At 44.8% G+C, this 20566-nt stretch overlaps 1 protein-coding gene across 19 annotated transcripts in view; it reads right to left on the reverse strand.

Moving 5' to 3' along the window:
* Ttll5 (tubulin tyrosine ligase like 5) overlaps positions 1-20566 on the reverse strand; it is a 246248-nt gene that overhangs the window by 105571 nt on the left and 120111 nt on the right. For all 19 annotated transcript variants that reach the window (XM_050152436.1, XM_050152435.1, XM_050152443.1 and 16 more), the window contains one exon: positions 7527-7681. In XM_050152436.1, the coding sequence (XP_050008393.1) occupies positions 7527-7681 (155 nt within the window). The remainder of the gene's footprint in view (positions 1-7526; positions 7682-20566) is intronic.

The following is a 20566-nucleotide window of genomic DNA, read 5'->3' on the forward strand; positions in this document are numbered from 1 at the left end:
ATGCTGGGTAAGGACTCAGAATGGACCACCAGTGTTCCCCTAGAGAAGTGAGAGGCAAAGACAGGGTGTTCCCTCCCTGCTGTAATTCCTCCCAAGCTCTTTCAGTGCTGGTAAAACGGCTGACCTGAAGGGTTAAGATGATACTAGTGGGGGAAGTAATAACAAAGCAAGGGGGAACTGGACTGAAGGGTAAGTGCAGCAACTCCAATGCTGCATCAGCCTTCTCTATACATAAGGTTCAGTCAACTTCAGACTAAAAATAGTTTTTAATGAGTCTGTCCTGAACACAAACAAATTTTTCCATAATGACAAGTAAGTCTGTATTATAGTACAATAACTATCTACATACATAATATTAGGTATTACGAGTGATACAGAGACAAAGCATTTGGGCAGGTATGAGTAAGCTATATGCAGACACCATATCATGTCATATGAGGGACCACAGCACCTGAGACTTTGCTATCCGCAGGAGTCCTTTAACTTCTCTTTTATAATCCTGAGGGAGAACCATATGATATCCCAATTCTACTCTCATTCAGCTTCACATATGAAACTGCTATTTATGACTCTAAATAATCATCAACTTCAGATAGCTAAAAGATTACAAAGTGGAAAGTTCCATGAGATAGGACTGCATGTCCAACAATGCATGTGTGTGTCCAGTGTTTGTATGTCTAACAATGCATGTGTGTGTCCAGTGTTTGCATGTCCTGTGGCAATGGAGAGCAGTTGACTTTCACTGCTCTGGGTGTTAGAAAGGCACAGCAAACTGGTGCCTGGCAGTGACAACACAGTGATCTGTATTTTATTTATGACTCATGGATAAGAAAGAGCCACTTGGCTGGGCAGTGGCGGCACACACCTTTAATCCCAGCACTTGGGAGGCAGAGGCAGCCAGATCTCTGTGAGTATGAGGCCAGCCTGGTCTACAGACTGAGTTCCAGGCAGGCTCCAGAGCTACACAGAGACACCCTGTCTCGAACCTCCCCCCATCCTACAAAAAAGGAATCACTTCTTTTCCTTCAGAAATGAGGCCCCAAGTTCCCAAATATCCTTTGCTCTGGCATGATGTCCAGCCAGCTGTGAGGGACATATTTCTTGTGTTTACCAACATCCCCTCAACTGCTCTCCTGGTGAGGGAGGAGCTGAAGGCTGTTGACAGGTTGGAACTGCCTGGGGTACATACTTGTCCCTGGAGAGGATATGATGTTGGGGCACAGAAGGGTGCAGCTTCAGGGAGCTATGAGACCTTTCTAGTCCTATGCTGGGGAAGCCTCAGACTCAGGGACATGCCCGTGAGGGAGTTCTCAGGAGGAGGAAGGTCAGGCAAAGTTTGTTTTATGGGAAAGAAAGGAAGAGAGTAAGTAGTGAAATATCACTTCTGCAAGGCTCCAACATGAAAGAGCTGTTTTGTTAGCCTTCTTCCACCCCCACCCCCCCAAGTGGTTTCTTTCTGTGATTGTGCTCTTTGGCTAAACACTGTTGTTTATATAACAGGATGAAGTACAAAATTATAAGCTCCAAGCTCCTCCAGAGAAAGGCTCTCCCAAAGCTCGACCCCCAGGATGGATGGAAAATATGAGTGTTTGCTGGCTGGAACATTGAGCTGCAATGGAAATTTCAACATTCAGAGGATAGCAGAGAGGAAGGGCACTGCGCTTCAGCAGAGTTCAATGAAGGCAGAGCTTCTGCTGGGCCCCTCCCTAAGAGCTCCCACCTTCTGGAAGACTGCCTCTGGGCAATCTAGCTCAGGTGCTGCACAGGGCAGTGGCAGTGCTCTCTGGACCAGCCCAGGACTGAGTGTTGTAGCAGCAGCATCCTGGGCAATCCTTGGTGTCAGTCTGTCTGTATCTCCCCACCGTGTCTCTCTCTTGAACTCAAGAGCTTATACCTAAATCAGGCATTATCCTCCGCTGACTACTTTCACATACAACTCCATTTAATCTCTAAGAATAATAAGAAGACAGGTATTATTATGCACATTGTAAAAAGCAGTAAGGGCTGGGAAATAGCTCAGTGGTAGAGTGCTTGCCTAGCACCCACAGGCTGTAGGTTCAGTCTCCATTCATTCACTCACTCACACACACACACACACACACACACACACACACACACACACACACAGGTTGGGGGTGTGGGGGCAGCTGTAGCTAACTGTTACTTGTCCAAGGCTACAGACTCACTTGGGCAAATCCAAGTCTTTCAGATCCTCAGGTTCTCCCCCTTATGTTGCCATATACTGTCCCCGCGGGGATTTCGTGCCCGTTTCCTATTACGTTGACATGGACAGCTTCTGAGGAACACAGAGCTCTTTCCAATCTTTACATAGACCTTCATGCTCTTCCTACACTGTACTTAAAAGCACACAATTGCATATTTCTCATCTATTTTTAGGTGTACACTCAGGAACATTAAACACATCATTCACTTTGTTCTACAAGAGATCCTAGAACATCTTCATCTTGTAAGACTCAAACTCTGTATCCTCTAAACACTGACTCTTCCTCTCCTTTGCCCCAGCTCTTTGGAACCACTGAGATTTTATCTCCGTGTGCATACATTTGCCTCCTTGTGATGGGTCATCTTGGTACACTGGCTTCAAGGTTCTGCCATGCTGAAACATTAGTGTGTGAGAAGTCCGACCTGTTCTTCATACTCTTTCCAATTGCCTGTGCCAGGAAATGCAGGACCTGGTATGTGCTGTCCGGCACGGCTCTCTAATCGGTTCATGTGTACATAACATCTTCTCATATCGGATGCTAACTTCTTGGTGATCAAAAAGCCGAGATTACATAACTTTTAACCCCTACCTACCTGAAAACCCTCTTCTGTGAAGACAGACCACACCGCCTGGAGACCAGGGCTGTTCTTTGTTACTGACTGCCCCACCCCAGCATGTAGCAAAATGCCTGATACAGAAAACGCACAGGACATACCATGCAAAGAAATGAACGAACCAAAGGCTGCTGACAACTGACAAAGAATGAAAAGTTGTGAAGTCACAGACCTGGCTCTCCAACAGTATTTGGGAGAAGTAATTTAAACAAAGGGAGAAAAATATTAGCTAAACTGCAATCAGAACCTCTAAAAAAACTTATTCTAAACATTACACACAGCAGGATGCCAGACTCTTTCTGATTGGTTATTGAATAAGAGAACAGGGGCAGGGTAACAAAGAATGTCTTGAATTGCCAGGATTCCCATTCTCTGCTAGGAGACAAAGCTAAGAAACACAGACGCTTACTTGAGAGTTAGGGCTGACCTAGCTGAGCATCTCATGCCCACAAGGTCTAAGAAGAAGGAATAAAGTCTGCTTGTATTCTTCTGTTAACTCACTTTCCTTTACCATCGAGGAACAGACAAATCCCCAGGATGTGTGTGCAAGCAAAAAAGCCAGAGATGGATAAAAATAATTCAATGACAAATGCTGGAAAAACACACAAAGGGGCAGAAGCCAGACATTCGTGGGATTCCCTGACAGCTCGACCCACAAGGAAGGGCTGGTCTGGAAAAAACAGGGCCTCAGGTTTCTGCCAAGCTGTCTGAGGCCCTGTCCTTCCCAAATCACTCCAAGCAGCAGCCAAGACTTTGTGGTAACCCTTCCAGGTCTCCCAGAAGGACTCACAAAGAGAAGTGCACCCCAAGTCCATCCATCGGGTGTTCCTCACCTAGACATCCTCCCTGGTGATGTGGTCCAGCTCCACAGAAGGCTGGCAGCAGACAGGAGAGACCTGCATTCGCAGCTTCTAATGGCTCCCCATGGTACCCGGAAGACAGATAGTGGAAAAGCCAACCTAGCTCACTAGCGAGGGAAAAGTCAAAACAGTCAGGTACCAACACCTAGAGACCAGAGGCCAGGCTTGAAGAAAAGGTCATAAACGCATGCTACAGGCACCCACAGTCTAATGTGGCACCTGCATCCCAGAGTCCTGCTGGGTAATTCATACTGGCCCTGCTTGAGGCATGCCTCAGGCTTCTACACATGTGACTGAATTTGGCCCTAACAAGTCTCTTCTGGAGAATGGCCTGCAATTAATCTCACTTATTACCTCTGAAAAGTAACAACAGAGGAATGGCGGGCCAAGTCCAACTCCAGAGCGTCTAGGGAACTGCAAGCTGCACGGCCAGGTCTCAGACTGTCTGGGCAAGTTGTGGGCTCCTTGCCTTCCTCTCCCACAACAAAGCCTGAGCAGGACTCCAGACAGACCAAAGGAACCAGGGGATTTGAGGCGCTGGGCTGAGCTCACACTGACCCAATGGGAGACGACAGCCCTGAGGCTACATTTGGAGCAGTTTCCAACAGCGAGGGAAGAATAAGGTTGTCTGGTGAAAACTTGTGCGATCCATAAAACGGAGAACAATAGCAACATGGGGAAATGTAGGGTAACACTATCTGTGAGTTCTCGTGAGTCACCATTTACTCATTCCTGCGGCTACCAAGTCTCCAGATTCCCCGACAAGCTGATCAAAGTACAACCAGCACGGGGAGTCTCTTTCCATCTTAGCCTCGCTGGGCAGCCTCGCTTACTGAATTAGCAGACTGTATCAGCCTGGAATCCACTGCTCCTATCACAGAAACCAGGGAGAGTACCTTTTATTTACTTAGCTCCCACGTCCAAGGAGATCAAAGGCAATCCAAAAGCTCTCAAAACAGACCAGTTTATATGTAAGTAAGTATGCCTACCCTATAAAAAGATTAAATAAATAGCTTAGGGTCGCTGAGTGTCAAAACCAGTAATAAAACTCACATCTCTAAGCTACAAATCCCATATTCATTAAGCTTAGTCACTTCTTACTACAAAGAAGAAATAAGAGACTAAGTCAATATCCAAAAATACCCACTTCACAGTGACTTACCATGTGAAAATGGAAATCAGGACTCGAGCTGGGCCCTCACAGTTCACTTAGCTCTTAGGTGGCTGCTCCTGGAATTCCACAGGAGCCCCTGTGGAACTGGAATGCCCAAGTTGAGCGCCTGGCTGTCCTAGCAACTAGAGGTTACCAAGGAGCCTCAGAAGACATTCCAGGGCTCCTTGGACTTTACTAGAACCTGACAACTGGCCTTTATGCTTAAAGAAAAGCAAGCAGAGCTATTATAGACAATTAAGTCAAGATGGAAAGCTGAGGGGGCTTCATGGAGGCTGCGTTCAGGCTGCAGAGGCACTGAGGCAAATACAGTATACCATATGCCAGGTCACTACAAGGCTCACAGGCTAACAGGGAGCTCTAACTCTGACACACCCCACCAACTTGTCTCTTATTTCTAACAGGTGTGGTCAAGAGAAAGCTCTACAGCCAGCCGGAATTTCTATTAGAGCCCCCTCCTCCAAATATGCAAACTGAAAAACTCTCTATCTCCAAACATGTACTCTGACATCTTGTTTATAGTATGGAAAGTGCCGGCTACTGTCCCCCAGCTAGAATAGCAGAGACTGCAGCACAAACGCATTCCGCAGGAACAGCTCTGCCCGGTCATGAAAACCTAACACCTGTAAACATTCGTAAGGTGAAGAAAGTGGGACTTCTGTGTCAGGAATGTGGTCATTCTGTAGACTGTAAATCAGACAACAGACTTTCCTGGAGAGGACTGTGTAGAGGGCGCCCTGTCTCGAAAGTGCTGCAGCCCCATTTGTCCCCAGCACTTCTGATCCTCAACTGAGATGCTTCTTTCGATCCCAACCACAATGACTATGGGAATAAGAGACGCCACTCCAGGGCATGATGTAATGTGTTTATGTTTATGTCACTTCCTGGGCATGGTTTCTGGGTCCCAAATTAGCTCCTCAAATACTAACTCTGACAGCAACAGAAACTCCAACTGTTGGGTAGCTCCTCCTCCTCGGGTCTTTGGTCTTCCTCATCAGGTTTCCATCAAAGCAGCATAAAAGAGGCGGGAGCAAGAACCACTGGGATTGGGGGGCGGGGGACACACCACTCACTGGAACACCTAACAGCTCCATGCCCAGGAAAGAGGATCCTGTGGTCAGGACGCTTCACTCACTCTAATGCCCATGGCTCTTCACTGCTCATCTGACTAAGGGGCGGGTGCTGCTGGATCCATAATCAATAACACCACAGCGAGCCGGACGAGCTCATGCTCTCATGCAGGAAATTTTATACGGACAACAGTAGTTCAAACAGTGTTAAAAATCACAGTTAGTTGCTGACTCAATATTGTTCTTTTAAAAATTTTTAGAGCCGGGCGATGGTGGCGCTCGCCTTTAATCCCAGCACTCGGGAGGCAGAGGCAGGCGGATCTCTGTGAGTTCGAGACCAGCCTGGTCTACAGAGCTAGTGCCAGGACAGGCTCCAAAGCCACAGAGAAACCCTGTCTCGAAAAACCAAAAAAAAAAAAAATTTTAGATTTTTTATCAAATATTATTATCTAATATTAATAAGTGATAGTGTGTTTATTAATATAAGTGATAGTGTGGCACCCCTTTAGTCCCAGCACTCAGGCAGAGACAGGTAAATCTCTGTGAGTTCCAGGCCAGTTGGAGCTACACAGAGAGACCTTGTCTCAAAATCAAAACAAAGCAACTTGAAGTTGGATGGGTAGGGAGGTGGGGAGAATCTGGGAGGAGTTGAGGGAGGGGAAAGAATATGATCAAAATATATTGTATGAAGAAAGCAATAAAGGGGGAAAGCACAAAACAAAATAACAAAGCATTATTATTACTATTTGTCTGGGCCATGGTTCCCATGCTGAGGTCAGAGGATGGCATGCCGGGATAGCTCTCCTTCCACAGCAAGTTCTGTGGGCTGAGATCAGGTGGGTGGGCTTGTGAGGCAAGCACACCCCCAAGCATTTTCTGCATCAGGATGAGGTTTTCATATAGAGACCCTTTCTTTGTTTTTTAGGACACTGCCACACTAGGAAGACCTAGAACCACGTACTTTGTATTTGGGAACCTATTTCATATTATCTTTTTTCATAAAGGTAGTGTTAAAATACAGAAAGAGACCATCATTCAATACGGTGCTTTCTTTTTCATTTAGAACTTGCTTTATGTCCAAGATCATTTGGATTTTATCCCGTACCACTTCTTCTCAACTACATAAAGGAAATACCTTCCCACCCCTCACGTCAACATTATCGGAGGAGGCCTAATTATGTAACTTAATTATGGTTGGCACTTAATTATATGACCTAGCTTTTGGAAAAATAAGGGACAAACGCCTGTCCAAAGCAGAGTCGGAAGGACCTGAAGCACAATGCAGGATAGGCTGTAAAAAGAAGCAGGGGTGAGCACACACTGGCAAAATTCAGACACCAGGAAGACTGTTCAGCAGAGGCGAGGATAAACAGAGCAATTTCCCCAACTATCAGAAACTTCCTCTTCACTGAGTTTTCATGAAAACAACCTTACAAATTAAAGCGCTGGCCTTTTTGGCTCAGTGCTGGAGGATGTGGGCAGGCAAAGGAAAGGTATCTGCTCACTAGTCTCCTTTCAGGGCTCTCTGTGGCACCACCCCACTTGGGACGCAGTCGCAGGCAGGCCAGCCCCAGGCCCTTCACTCACCTGCTCCCAGGGGGGCTGGTGTGGCTCTCAGGACCGTGGAGGTCTGACTGTATAGACCACGTCGGGCCGCTAGGACTGATGACAGGCCGAAGGGTGGGGGGCGTGGAGGCGCTACTTCTGTTTATGACACTGCCGGCCAAGTTCAGGTTTGCCACCTAGAAATGAGGGGACGGAAAGAACTTCATTTCACAAAGTTTTAGGAAAGGATCATGAAAACCATATGGGAGCAATCACAGTCTGAGAGACCGACTTATGTGGGCCGAGAGCAGCGGCTGCAACAAAGGCACAGAGCACAGCCTGGCTTCTGTGCACAGAAGGCCAGCAGAGGTGGGACCTGCAGTGTCTGTGCACTCCAGCAAACACTCACTCTGCCCCTGCACTGCGGATGGCACTGGGATGGGGCTAGCAATGTTCACACCAGACAGCCTCTTCCCTACTGCTTGACAAGCTTCAGTCGGAGATAAGAATAGTAACCAAAATTATACTAAGAACTTAGTCATTTAGAAAGAAAAACGTGGACAGTTCATCAAAATGGGAATTAACATTCATAAATGATTTACAAAGATGGAATGTGACCAGCCAATTTAACATTTTGAACTAGTTTCCATTTGTAAGTGAAAATTATTTTCTAAAAATGTAAACTGCAAAGAAATGCAAGTTGTAAGACAAAACTGTGATACTACAAAATAGTGTTCAGGGTCTGGAGTGATGGCTCCGCGGTTAGGAGTACTGGCTGCTCTTACAGAGGACCTGGGTTCAATTCCCAGCAACACATGGTGGCTCCCCACTGCCTGTAACTTGAGCTCCAGAAGATCTGACACCTTCACACAGTCATGCCTACAGGCAAAATACCAATGCATAAAAATAAAATAAATCATTAAAAAAAGAAAGAAAAAAGAGCCCAATGATGTCAGGGGGCAGATTAGATAGGTATTTATATTTTTCCTGTGTCTGCGAGTTGAGACGACTTCTCTAGATACCCATTTAGCACACTAGAATATTGTCCACTCTGATGTTTGCTTCCAGACCAAGAATGCTGCAGGTGACGAACGATAGTGACCATTACAACAGCAGTTGGTGTTTCTCAGAATACAGTAAGAAATACGATCTGAGTAAGTAAGTGTGAGTAAGTTACACGCATCTCAGGCAAAGTCAGAGTCTGGAGTCTGGTCATCAGTGCAGTGCCCGTCCTAACCCTCATTCTGCACAGGAGGAAACAACCAGGACTGCATTGATGCCTCAGGATAAACAGCAGAACTAGGGTTCAAGGACCAGAACTCCACAGTCTGGCTTTATACCACACACTACAGAAAACATATACTTAAAAGCAAGCATTGTTTTTTTAAAAAAAAAAAAATAGGAGAAGGTATAAATGGCTAATAAGATAGTTACATTTTGCTCTATCTATATAAGAGAATAATTTATTCCTTAACTTTTTTCAGAAACACTTGATCTAGCAATATGATAACACAAGAAAAAAATCATGCTAATAAAAATTTACAGTGTAAATTCCCTTAAACATAAATAAACATGTGAATAAACTCAAAAACGGGAAAGAAAAACCCAGAATACACAGCATCTACTTCAGCATGGCAATATCATTTTTATTCTTGTGCTTTTGTAAACTCTCCTTACTTTCTTTTAATTATTTAACGAGCCACAGCACTGTTTCAAAGTTGTTAGGTTCACTGCAGTGGGGACGTATTCAGTATAAAACCTGGGCAGTGACGACAGGTGAGAGAAAGTGAAGGGAGGCCCAGAAAAGCATTTCAGAAGAGGGCAGACAGAGACACTGAGAGGAAAAACCCAATGCTCAGCATAGGGCTCTTGTGCACTCGCTGCCACATGGTATCTTAGGTCATCAGTCAAGAGAAGCAAACCAAAGGGAAATGCTTGCCTATAAAACATTTGAAGTACCTAAATAACCCTGACATTTACAAATGAAAGAATTCTACATTTAAAAATTATCTGAAATCATGAAGGCAGAAAAGTCATTTTTAGCATGGGTGTAGTGTTTCCTCCCTAGTTGTAGAAGTTGGTAAGTGAAAACAGTCCAGGCCAGTGTCTTCTCACCAATGACTCAAACTACTTGTCTTGGACAGAGAGCTGTTTTCCATAGGTTGGGAACAGCCTCTGGCGACTGGGAGGCTGGTGTTGGGGCACCGTGGCTCAGTTCTCCAGGGTGGCCCACACTTGAGAAGAGGCCTCGGGAGCTGATCATGACTTACCACTTCTGCTCTGCTGTCTGTAGGTACCAGGGACAGAGGAAAGGCTCCGAATGACTCAAGGACACCTAAGACAGGGTTAGGGCGGGATGCAGCATGATGATGCAAGCCCCTTTCCCCTGGACCCTGGGTCTTCTGAAGTACTCTGTCCTTTTTCTAGACCCTACATACAGATCGCAGGGGCCAGACTCTGAGCCAGTGACATCAGCTCCAGTAGGACTGGAGAACATAGTCTCAACCCACACGGACTCCACACCTGTGTGCGCTGTTAAACACCAGGGGTTTTAAATGAATTTATCATACTCTTGTAGGCTGTAAAAATATTACAATGTGGAAATATCACTGTGATAAGGAAGAACTGTACTGAAAACCAGGGCTGGAGAGATGGTTCATTGGTTAGCATTTGCACTTCTTCTAGGGGACCAGGGTTTGGTTCTTAACAAGGACATCTGGTGGCTCAAGACTACCAGCTCCAGAGAATCCAATGTTCTCTGCTGGTCTCTGCAGATATATATCCATAGACACACACTTAAAAAAAAAAGTTGTACCAAAATATAATAAAGGGGACTTAATAATAGTTTATAGTGGTTAAACAGTAGGCTAAAACGTGCACACTTAGTCATGTTTAGCAGAAGGGGCAGGATTTGGAGAACAGAGCAGGCAGAAGAGAGGAGGGGACAGAGTTGAGGGATCTGATGTGCTGGCATGGCAAACACCTGCTTATTAAGTGTGCCACGTATTGCCATTCTTGCCTGATCACATCCATCCCGAGTAATACTCTTAGGTCTGTTTTACCAACAAGGAAACAAAAGTCTAAAGCATCCAAGCAGCCACACAAACGCCACCTATCTAACTGAGGCAAGGTCAAGATGAGAAGAGAGTGCTGGACTCCAGGTGCATGGGGCATGCTGTCCCTAGACTACACAGCTCACCACCTGAGTGGCTCAGGGCACTTTGGATGCTGTAACGAGCTCATGTATACTTTACCCAATACTCACAGAGGAGGAAAACCAAGGCTCTGAGAGCCTACTACAGTGCTTTACCCAGAGCCGTGCAACACTTGCAGAACTTGGGCTCTAGTTTCAAACCCATTTTCTAACTAGGATGTAGGAAAACAATCCTATTCACTCTTAACTACTTGAGAACTGCCATCAGAGACCTCTACTGCAGAAGGAAGTGACTCTACAAACATCAAGAAAGCAATGGCCGCTCTTCCCTCCTTAAATCCTATTTCCCATTTTTCTTCCTCAGAGGACATTACAGAAGTGAGACAGAATAAAACAAGCTCAGTCCATTTTATTTCATCCAAGTAAAAGGGGGCAGGAACATGTGCCCAACTTTGCACAGCTGGTGGGTTGTGGATTCAATATCCACTCTTTATTCTGTGTATGATCTCTTTACACACAGAAGCAGGCACTGATAATTTACTTAGAGAGGCAGTAGGTGATTACTGCTTAGATGACAATACCCGGAACAGGAAAACTTTAAACTTTCTTACCTTTTTCTTCCCAAACAACCTGGCCCTTACTGTCAATACTGTATTCTTGCCCGCTTTGCCTAGAAGTCACTGAACACGTACCACACCTACTGTCCCTACCCCTCGCTTCCAAGATCTGTCTTGCAAGGACTCACACTGCCAATCAACCACAGAGTGAGGGAATGAGCTGATCTTTCTTTTTAACAACCTTTATGTATAGCCACATAGTTTGCATCTTAATCACACTAGAATGGAATGATTTGATACAGTTTTAAACAAGAAACAAGGGACAATTTGCAGGTCATTCCTATTTTCCAGCTCTGCTCTAAAGAACATAATCTACCAGAATGCTTCCTGCTGATGAACTGACAACCTGCACTGTCCAATGGAACAGCCACTAGCCACATATGGTTCTTGTGTACTTCAAATTGGTGTGGCTGAGAAACTTGATTTTAAACTCTAATTTTAAAATTCAACTAGCCAGTGGCTAATTTAGTGGACAGCACTTCCCTGTAGCCTTGACCACCTCTAGATAAATATGTATAATGGATAAATTACTACATAGAAATGATCCTGGTCTGTCCCAGTCTCTTAGTCTTTTCCGTAATGGGCAAAAGGAATCCCTGAACTAATGGATCCAAGCATCAATTTCTTTTGCCAAGAAAGGCAGGTCTCCTGGCACTGGGTGAGTATACAGGGCAATGAGGTCTCTATATATAAGAAGATAACTACAGGTGCCAGTTCACTGCAACTGCTTCTCTATCCAATTACATTTTCCTCTAGCTCCGACTAGATGAGGCAGTGAGAAATGGTACTGTGTGTACTGGTGTGTGGCCATAACAAGCATTTTATTGCTAAAGAATTTCTTCAAAGGAAAGCCTTAGCCAAAATGCACAAGAATATAGCAATACTTGTCATTTCTCTTACAGTAGAGGTCACAGTCAGCTTCCCTGAGCTGGTCACTAACTAGAATGCATGTTACTAAACTCCCAGTTCTTAGATTCATGGCATTGGCCGCAAATGGGCCTAGAAGATACGCAGGACAATTTAAAAACCACTTTTAACGATAAAAACTGTGATTCAAAGAAAATGCCCAAATTAGAGAGATGGCTCAGCAGTTAAGCAAACTGGCTGCTCTTCCAGAGGACTGGGGTTAGATTCCCAGTACCCATAAGAAAGCTCATAACAGCCTGCAACTTCTGGTTTCTGTGGGCACTGCACACACATGGTCCACAGGCACATAGGAAGGCAAAACATGTACACTCATTAAAAAATAAATAAAACTAAATTTTAAAAAAGAACATGCCCACTTGATGATGACTACTCACATCTTTTTAAAGAAGATTTATTTTATTTTCTGTGTTTGAATGTTTTGCCTGCATGTATATATGTGTACCATGTGCCCATGGAAATGACAAGGTGTTGGCTCACCTGGAACTAGAGACAGATGGTTGTGAGCCACCATGTGGTTGCTGGGAATTGAACTCAGGCCCTCTGCAACAGCAACCAGTGATCTTGACCACTGAGCCATCTCTCCAGCCACAATACTCACATCTTTATGAGCAAAGTTGGCATAGCAGCTTATGAAGAGCCTTGTGCCCTGCATTAGCACATTTGCGATGTTCTACCATGGTACAATTTTAGCAGCAATGACAATGGAATCACAGGAATCTAATGATGGCCGAATTTAATAAGCAGCTCTTTGTAGGTCTTCTGCTCCGCACACTATGTGTGAACTAATTTATTCTTAAAGATAGATGGAGAAACTAAAGTTGAGAGGTAAAATAATCACTAAGTGTAGCCTTTAAATTTAACTTTTAGACTTCCCGAGGCGAAACCTCCCTATCCCGTGACTTCCACCACTGTGTCAGCGTTTGCATCTTCCAGTTTCAGTCTGTGGAGCAGCAGCACCTGCATCCCTGGACTCTTGTGCAAGTGCAGAGCTCAGCCTCACCCCAGAGAACCAACCTACATTCAACAAGATCACGGGCAGCCGACTTGCCGTCTAAGTTTGAAAATCACTTTTCGGAGATGGTAGAAAACAAAAGGCAAGAACAGGAAAGGGGAGCATGCATGGCTTCCTGTCCCCCACAAAGCCAAAGGGACCTTCAAACAGACAGCAGAAAAGCCTTGGCTGGAGTAAGTCATAAAACAAGGAGGATGGGGAGGAAGAGAAAAAATTCCAGGAGGGATATTCAGGTTTCACTATTGCTTGGTGTTGTTTGGGTGCTCAAACTTTAAAAGCATGCTGAGGATGCAAAAGCATACAAAACATTTCAAAACAAACCAGAAGAGTCCAAGACTCCTTATTACACTGACATTATTAAACAACCATCTAAACCTAAAAACCACCAGCTCATTACCTATACCTCTGCCTTCATTTGGCTGGCTAGCTAAGGGACGAATTGCCTGTGGGAAATCTGGCCACCAGCTCCTAGCTCATCTAAGCCTTGGGGCCTGCCAGCCAGATGTTTCTCCTTGCCCTCCCCTCTCCCTCAGCTCCCATTCTTACAGCAGCTAATCCAGATGTTCTACTCCCATTCTCTGCCTTGTGTCCACTGCCGCAGTGACCTCAGCACATTTTTTCTTCTGGTACCAAAACAGTATTTATTTTAGAGGCAGCCTTCTGAATAGGGCAGGTGAGCAAATATCTGGATGTGTGGGCTAAGGACACATTGCATACATTCCATCTAGACAGGTGTTTAAATTATAGCATGAATAAATACAGGTGATGGATTGGAAAGCGGGGAGGAGAAACAGAGGAGGCGGCCAGTTTCCGGTGCCTGGCCCGCCCAAGTGTTACTGCTTGTTACTGATGTTTGCTAAAGGTAGTGCTGATGCCAGTATTCTAATTAAAATACCATGGAACTTCCCTGATGGATTCCCAGAAAACAGCCCCAACAACTCAGATACATACCCTTTTGGCATGCAAAGGGGCTGTCTGGGACAGACCTAACTAGACGTCCCTGGCTGAAGTTACATGCTGTCCTACATGCTCAAACAAACTTTACACCTCAAATGTAATTCAACAAAGAATCACTGTGCTCTCTATCAGAAGCAAGGCCACAGGGAGAATGGGAAGTTACAAAGAGAAATGTGGCCTCTGCCTGCCCTCAAGTTACATCAGATCTGACCATCTAAAACATGAGAGCAAACACTATTTGAGATCTCAAACGTGGCAGTTCTAAGAAAATTCAAATACAGCCTATGAACTGCCTAAATATAAGAAAAAAATATAGACAGCAACAAACAAGCAGTAATAAATGCCTGAGATACAGATGGTTGACTTGGGGAAAGGCAGGGTACCAGAAGACAGCAAGGGACGGAACAATACCCTTGCTCTGGACACAAAGGGAACTTCTGGGAGCCACACCCAAGCTATGCTTTGATGTGGTGCTACGCTATGTGGTGAAGGCAGGCAAACCAAGAGTTGTTTTCTGGAGTGAGTTGAAAAGGATTAATGGACAGTTACAGCAGTTAAGTAAGAGGGGATTAAAGATCACTTATTGGTCTCTCCTTTGTCCCTTGCACCTAGGCAGGCCTTGGTGCTGGGTTTGTAATCTGACCGTGGAAGCGTTCAACAGTTCATGTATCCGTTGTTCACACTTGTCTATAGGATCTGTTTTCTGTGGGATGCTATTTTCCCAAAGTGTTGGAGAGGCAAGACAGAGCTTTCTACCATTTAAAAAGGGAAGGTTAAAGGGTGGCACATGCCTCTGACCCTCGTACTCAGGAGGCGGAGGTAGGTATGGATCTTTGTGACGTTAAGGCCACATGCCAGCCAGGTCTACATAACAAGTTCTAGGATAGCCACGACTACATAAAGAGACAGTCTCAATGCCCCCCACCCTACCCTGCCACACAAAGGGTAGGGGGTGCGTTTAAAGAGAGGGTAAGGCCAGTTTTGTTCAAGGACCACAGGGAAATATGTCTCTCCTCAGATTTACTCCATGAGGTCTCTCTTTAACAATAAAATGGTTTAAAAGTCAAGAAAGGGCACAGCTGAGAAAGAGGTGGACAGACCAGCTAGATGAAGTCTCCTGGGGCTTCAGCCTGGTAGGCAAAGATGTGCACGCACGCATACACACACACACACACACACACACACACACACACACACACACCACTGCTTGGCTCTAGTCACCAAAGCTAATGATTTACTGTGGAATCTTATAGTAATTACCCAAAGGATTTTCCTCAAAGGTCCTCGCTGGACATCTCTTGAATCTCAAGGTGGTGAAGGCTACATTCCAGCCACCATTGTCTACCACTCAGCTTTTAGGATTCATGTGTGCCATGACCTCCGGCTTTATTGTGGAAACTAAGTCTAAACAGTCTAAACAGTGACTCTTAGAAACAGTAAGGCTCTTGGTAAATATTTGAAAAGACAGCACAGGTTAACGGATATAAAGTATTGCATGTATCCTCTCAAGTCCTCCATCGGAGAGGCCACAGGCAGCATCTGCTTTTATGCATCCATGTTCCACATAACAAACCATCATCCCTTAAAGACAGAGCACTCTCCCCCTACAGCGGATACTTGTATCATGAGTAGTTCGCCTATATTGTGATAGCTAAGGCCGACCTCAGACCAGGGCACGGTTGAGTTTGTGTAAAGAAGGCCTTACGCTTGATCTTTCTCAGCACAACACCAAGGTTTCTCATTGCTGCTGGGGGGAGGGGGCATTGACTAGTAAACAGACATAGCTATATCAAGAGGGGTATAGACTAGACCCACCCTGCAAAGAGCAGAAATCCTGAATGTTTTCTCACTATCTTGCTGTGTTTTGCAGCCTAAGGTATAATTTCTTTCTCCGAAATGGCTCTCCCTCAGCCGTAAATGATCACTGCCATCAAACTGCTTCAGGAGCTAAGGGGTAAGGTTCTAGAAGCTTCATGCCATGCTTATATTATTAAGTACAAATTAATTTCCTATTTTACCATAGCCACTTTAGGTCAGGGACTGTATTTTACTTAGGGTTACATCCCCAGAGCACTTATCTTCTCCTGGTATCTGTTGAGGACTGGTTCCGCAACCCCTAGATACCAAAGCTAGAGGATGTTCAAATCCCTTTGGAAAAGTGGTACAGGGCTGGGGTGAGAGTACCAACCTACTCTGAGTCCTCGTTCACTCCTGAGCATCCCCTTCCCCACAACAGTATCACATTGGAGCACAGTGTACACATTCTCCTAGAGACTTCTACAGAATCACTTCTGCACGATCCCAAATCAGCCCGCATATGCCGAATTGTTTAGGAAACACTGACAAGGAAATGTCTGCACATGCTCAGCACAGACACTTCCTAAATATTTTAAATTTGTGGTTAGTTGAATACAGAGACATGGAATCTTCGGATACAGAAGACCAACTGTAATAGTAAACAAAGTGGACTTCATCCAAAGAAATTCAACAAACAGTCTTGGCAAAGGCTCGGGTCTATCTCCTCTGTCTCTGTCCCCCTCCACTCCCTCTCTTCAGTTAGCAGTAAGTAGTGGGGCGGTAAATGTCACTAGAAGGCTAGCAAGGAAATTAGAGGTTCCATATTACCTCTTTCTACACAGACCACAAGGGAGCGATTGCTTTGGAATTAAAGGAAATAAAATAAGCAGTGATTAGAGTGAGAGCTAAGTATTGCTCTGGCTGGTGCCTAGCATAATTTTAGAGATGATGTCTGCCTGGTCTCGAAAGTTCTCAAATGGGTAAAATAATAGCTCTGGCACTCAGATTGTGTTCCCTTCTCAGCATAATGGCTATACTGCATGACTCCATCATGGTACTGAGATGGCAAAGGGCTAGGAAAGCAGTCGTGATTCGTGGTGACAAATCTCGGGCTTAACAGGCAAACTTCATGCACCTTATTATTTATTTATCAAGGTGGAGATGGAAACAGATGTGGTAACGATGGTGCAGCATTCAGGTGTAGCATTCTTGTTTTCCCTCTTTTGGTTTTTCGAGACAGGGTTTCTCTGTGTAGACCTGGATGTCCTGGAACTCACTTTGCAGACCAGGCTGGCCTCAAACTCAAGAGATTCATCTGCTTCTGGTTCCTGAGAGCTGAGATTAAAGGTGTGCACCACCACCACCCAGCCAGGTGTAGCTAACATTCTTATCACTATTCAATCTTATCATGGCATGCCCCCAAATCTTAGATTTCTTTCCTAATAAGATCTAGAGGACTGTTAGACAAAATGATTTCATTAATTCACACAAATATCTACTACTTTTCTGATTTGCCATTCTTCTCAGCATGGAGGAAGGTGGATGAAAGTACTAGTCCTTGCCTCTATGGAGACGACAATCCAATGCAGAATGTTACTGAAATATTCATATATGTATGTAGCAAAGATGGTGAGAGATTTGGATTTGGATCAAATTATCGATAACAATGGTTACATACTATCTCAAAGCTTTCAAGATCTCTAAACCTAGAGACCAAGTGTCCATGGATATCGAGAGGGAGCCTGTGTGGGGGATGTCTACGCACACTTTAGAACTGAACACAAGTCTATATGTGTGCACTTTTCTTCTTTTCAGGAGAAGAACACATCTCTGATTTGATTCTCAAATGGATCATGTGAACAGAAAGGTACATGGACTTGTCAGAGCTGCGTTTACACTGTATTAGAGAATGATGCTCTGCTGCGTTCACACTGTACTAGAGAATGATCCTCTGCTGCGTTCACACTGTACTAGAGAATGATCCTCTGCTGCGTTCACACTGTCCTAGAGAAAGAGAATGATCCTCTGCTGCGTTCACACTGTACTAGAGAATGATCCTCTGCTGCGTTCACACTGTCCTAGAGAATGATCCTCTGCAGTGTTCACACTGTCCTAGAGAATGATCCTCTGCTGCGTTCACACTGTACTAGAGAATGATCCTCTGCTGTGTTCACAGAGGAAACCCCACCACAACACGAGTGGACCAGGTGAGTGCTCTGAAAACTGTCCCTCTCCCAGCTGTGGAGATCTGAGGGATATGAGTGGGGGGGGGCATGGGGTGGCTCTCTCCCTCCCTCCCTCTCACGTGTGTCCCTAGAACAAAAGGCAATCCCTGAACTGGACACATCACCTCTGTTCCAGACGAGCACACAGAGGTAGGTATGCACTCCTTGCAAGCTGGTGACACTGGAGCAAAGTGAAGAACGTATTTTTTCAAGGACATAGAAAAAGCCACCCTTAAGCAATTATACTTTGAACACTCCTCCAAAGATACCTCATGAGTAGTTATTAAATCGCTAGCTCCAGTAAGCAACAAACACATGTTTTCAGGCAGTTTAAATTCCTTTTTTAATTCCTGGATGCTGATAAAATGAACCGCAAGTTTATACTCCAATCACCAGGAGATAAGAGCTACCATGTTAATCATACTCTAAAGGGGGTTGGGAAGTGTGAAGAATTCTGAAGCACCGATGTGTCAGATCTGAAGCTTCCTGGCAACTGCCTCCCCCTTTTGAACGTCACAGTCTACAGAACACCCTTACACGCATAGTTCAACAATAGTAAGAGCTCCAGATCAAAGTCTGCCAGATATTCATGGGAAGCCGGCCTGAGAAAATGGCCAGCTCTCTTTTTTTCCAATGTAAGTATTCTGTTTTTGTGAGCTGAGGGCTACTGCTCGCCTGATAAGTAGATTTACACATATGAGCAAGGGATTGCCAAGGCAGGATTGGCTCCCCTCCTCCACTAAAAAGAAAGCACTGGCCATCCTACAGAATAATCCAATGAGGGCCCAATTCAATAAATAGTCAATCATCGTGATAGAACATATGACTCTCAAGTTGCATCATGGAGGAGAGAGCGCTTGCAATCACTAAAGGAGATGTTTATTCTGGTGTCCTGTCCTTGCAGGAGCAAAGGTGTAGTGACAGTTCTGCAGTGGTGGCACAGAACAGCGGGGCAATGCAATACTCAGCCATGTTAGTCCATCTGAGTTCTGACTCAGAGGAAGAAGAGGCAGTGACCACTAAGACAAAACACATAGAGCTGCAGAGATCAGAGATCGGGTCCTGGTACGGTGACTCTCCAGTGTGTGACCTTAGCAGTCACTCATCCTACTAGCTTGTGTATCTTCCTTCAAATGTTAAAAAAAAAAAATGGGAAAAGCACTTTCCTCGTTCCTAAAATGGAAGCGATAATGAACACAAACTGCCATTAACATACTGCCTAGGACAAAGTAGGAAAGCGATTAATGTCAGCTGATTTGGTGTGTAGGGCAGGTGTGCTACAGTCATTGAAAAGAAATGGAAAAGCAAGCATTAGTCTTAAAAGACAACATAAAACCCAAGAGCTACAGAAGAGAAGGTCTTTCCCCTCTAGCAAGCACGTGGTTTGTAGAAAGTACAGATCCCGCACTAAGTGATGGGTTAGAAAGAACTGCCATTATGTGGTTTACAGTCAGAGGCAAGAGATGCAAAATGACTATCATCCACCTGCTTTAAAGAGAGGCTGGTGACGGGCTGAAGGCATGACCACGATGAGAAAACTTCTGTTGTGGTGGCAGGTGCTCTTCATTGGTTTATTAAAAACTATATCCGGATGTATGCTTTAGAGAACACTGGGGGTGGATGGTAAAAACTGGACACAGTCTGGTCTTCAAGGATCTTATCGTCCAGTGAATGAACATATTTAAGGACTGGGGCTGTGGATCAGCAGCTGAGTTCTTAACTAGTATGCACAAGACCCTGCATTCAATCTCCAACACCATGTAGTAGTAGTAGTAACAAAGAGTGAGCACATTTATTAAATATGGTTGTCCCTCAGCATCCCCAAAGTATGGCTTGTAGGGCCTTTTAAAGATATAAAAACCTAATCCCAGCACCTGGGAGGCAGAGGCAGGTGGATGTGTGTGAGTTTGAAGCCAGCCTGGTCTACAACAGTTAGTTTCAGGACAGCTAGAACTGTTACACTGAGAAACCCTTGTCTCAAACAAACAATCTACAGATGATCAAGTTTCTTATGTAAAATATAACTACATTTAAATATAGCGTCCATATGCCCTCTCATAAAAGCACCTGAGATAGATTACTTATATGATGTAAAGGCTATGTAAAACTTTGTTGTACTTAGTTGTTTAGGGGAAAAGTCTGTACATGTTCAGAACAGATGCAGGCTTTTCAGAATTTACTATACTGACCCCGGAGAACACACAGACACAGAGGCCAGTCCCTGAGACACCAAACTTAAGGAGCTCAATGTCTGTTAAAGGAGAGAGTTATGTAGATACACAATTAAATGGCAGACTCAGCACACCAATGGGATTCATGCAAAGGTATAGGTCAGACACGGTGACTAAGAGTCGTTTCTCCCGAGAAGATGGCATATATTAAGCCATACAGAT

The sequence above is a fragment of the Alexandromys fortis genome, unplaced genomic scaffold, assembly GCF_014885135.2.
Source record: "Alexandromys fortis isolate MF-2015 unplaced genomic scaffold, M_Fortis_MF-2015_v1.1 scaffold_47, whole genome shotgun sequence".
Lineage (NCBI taxonomy): Eukaryota > Metazoa > Chordata > Mammalia > Rodentia > Cricetidae > Alexandromys > Alexandromys fortis.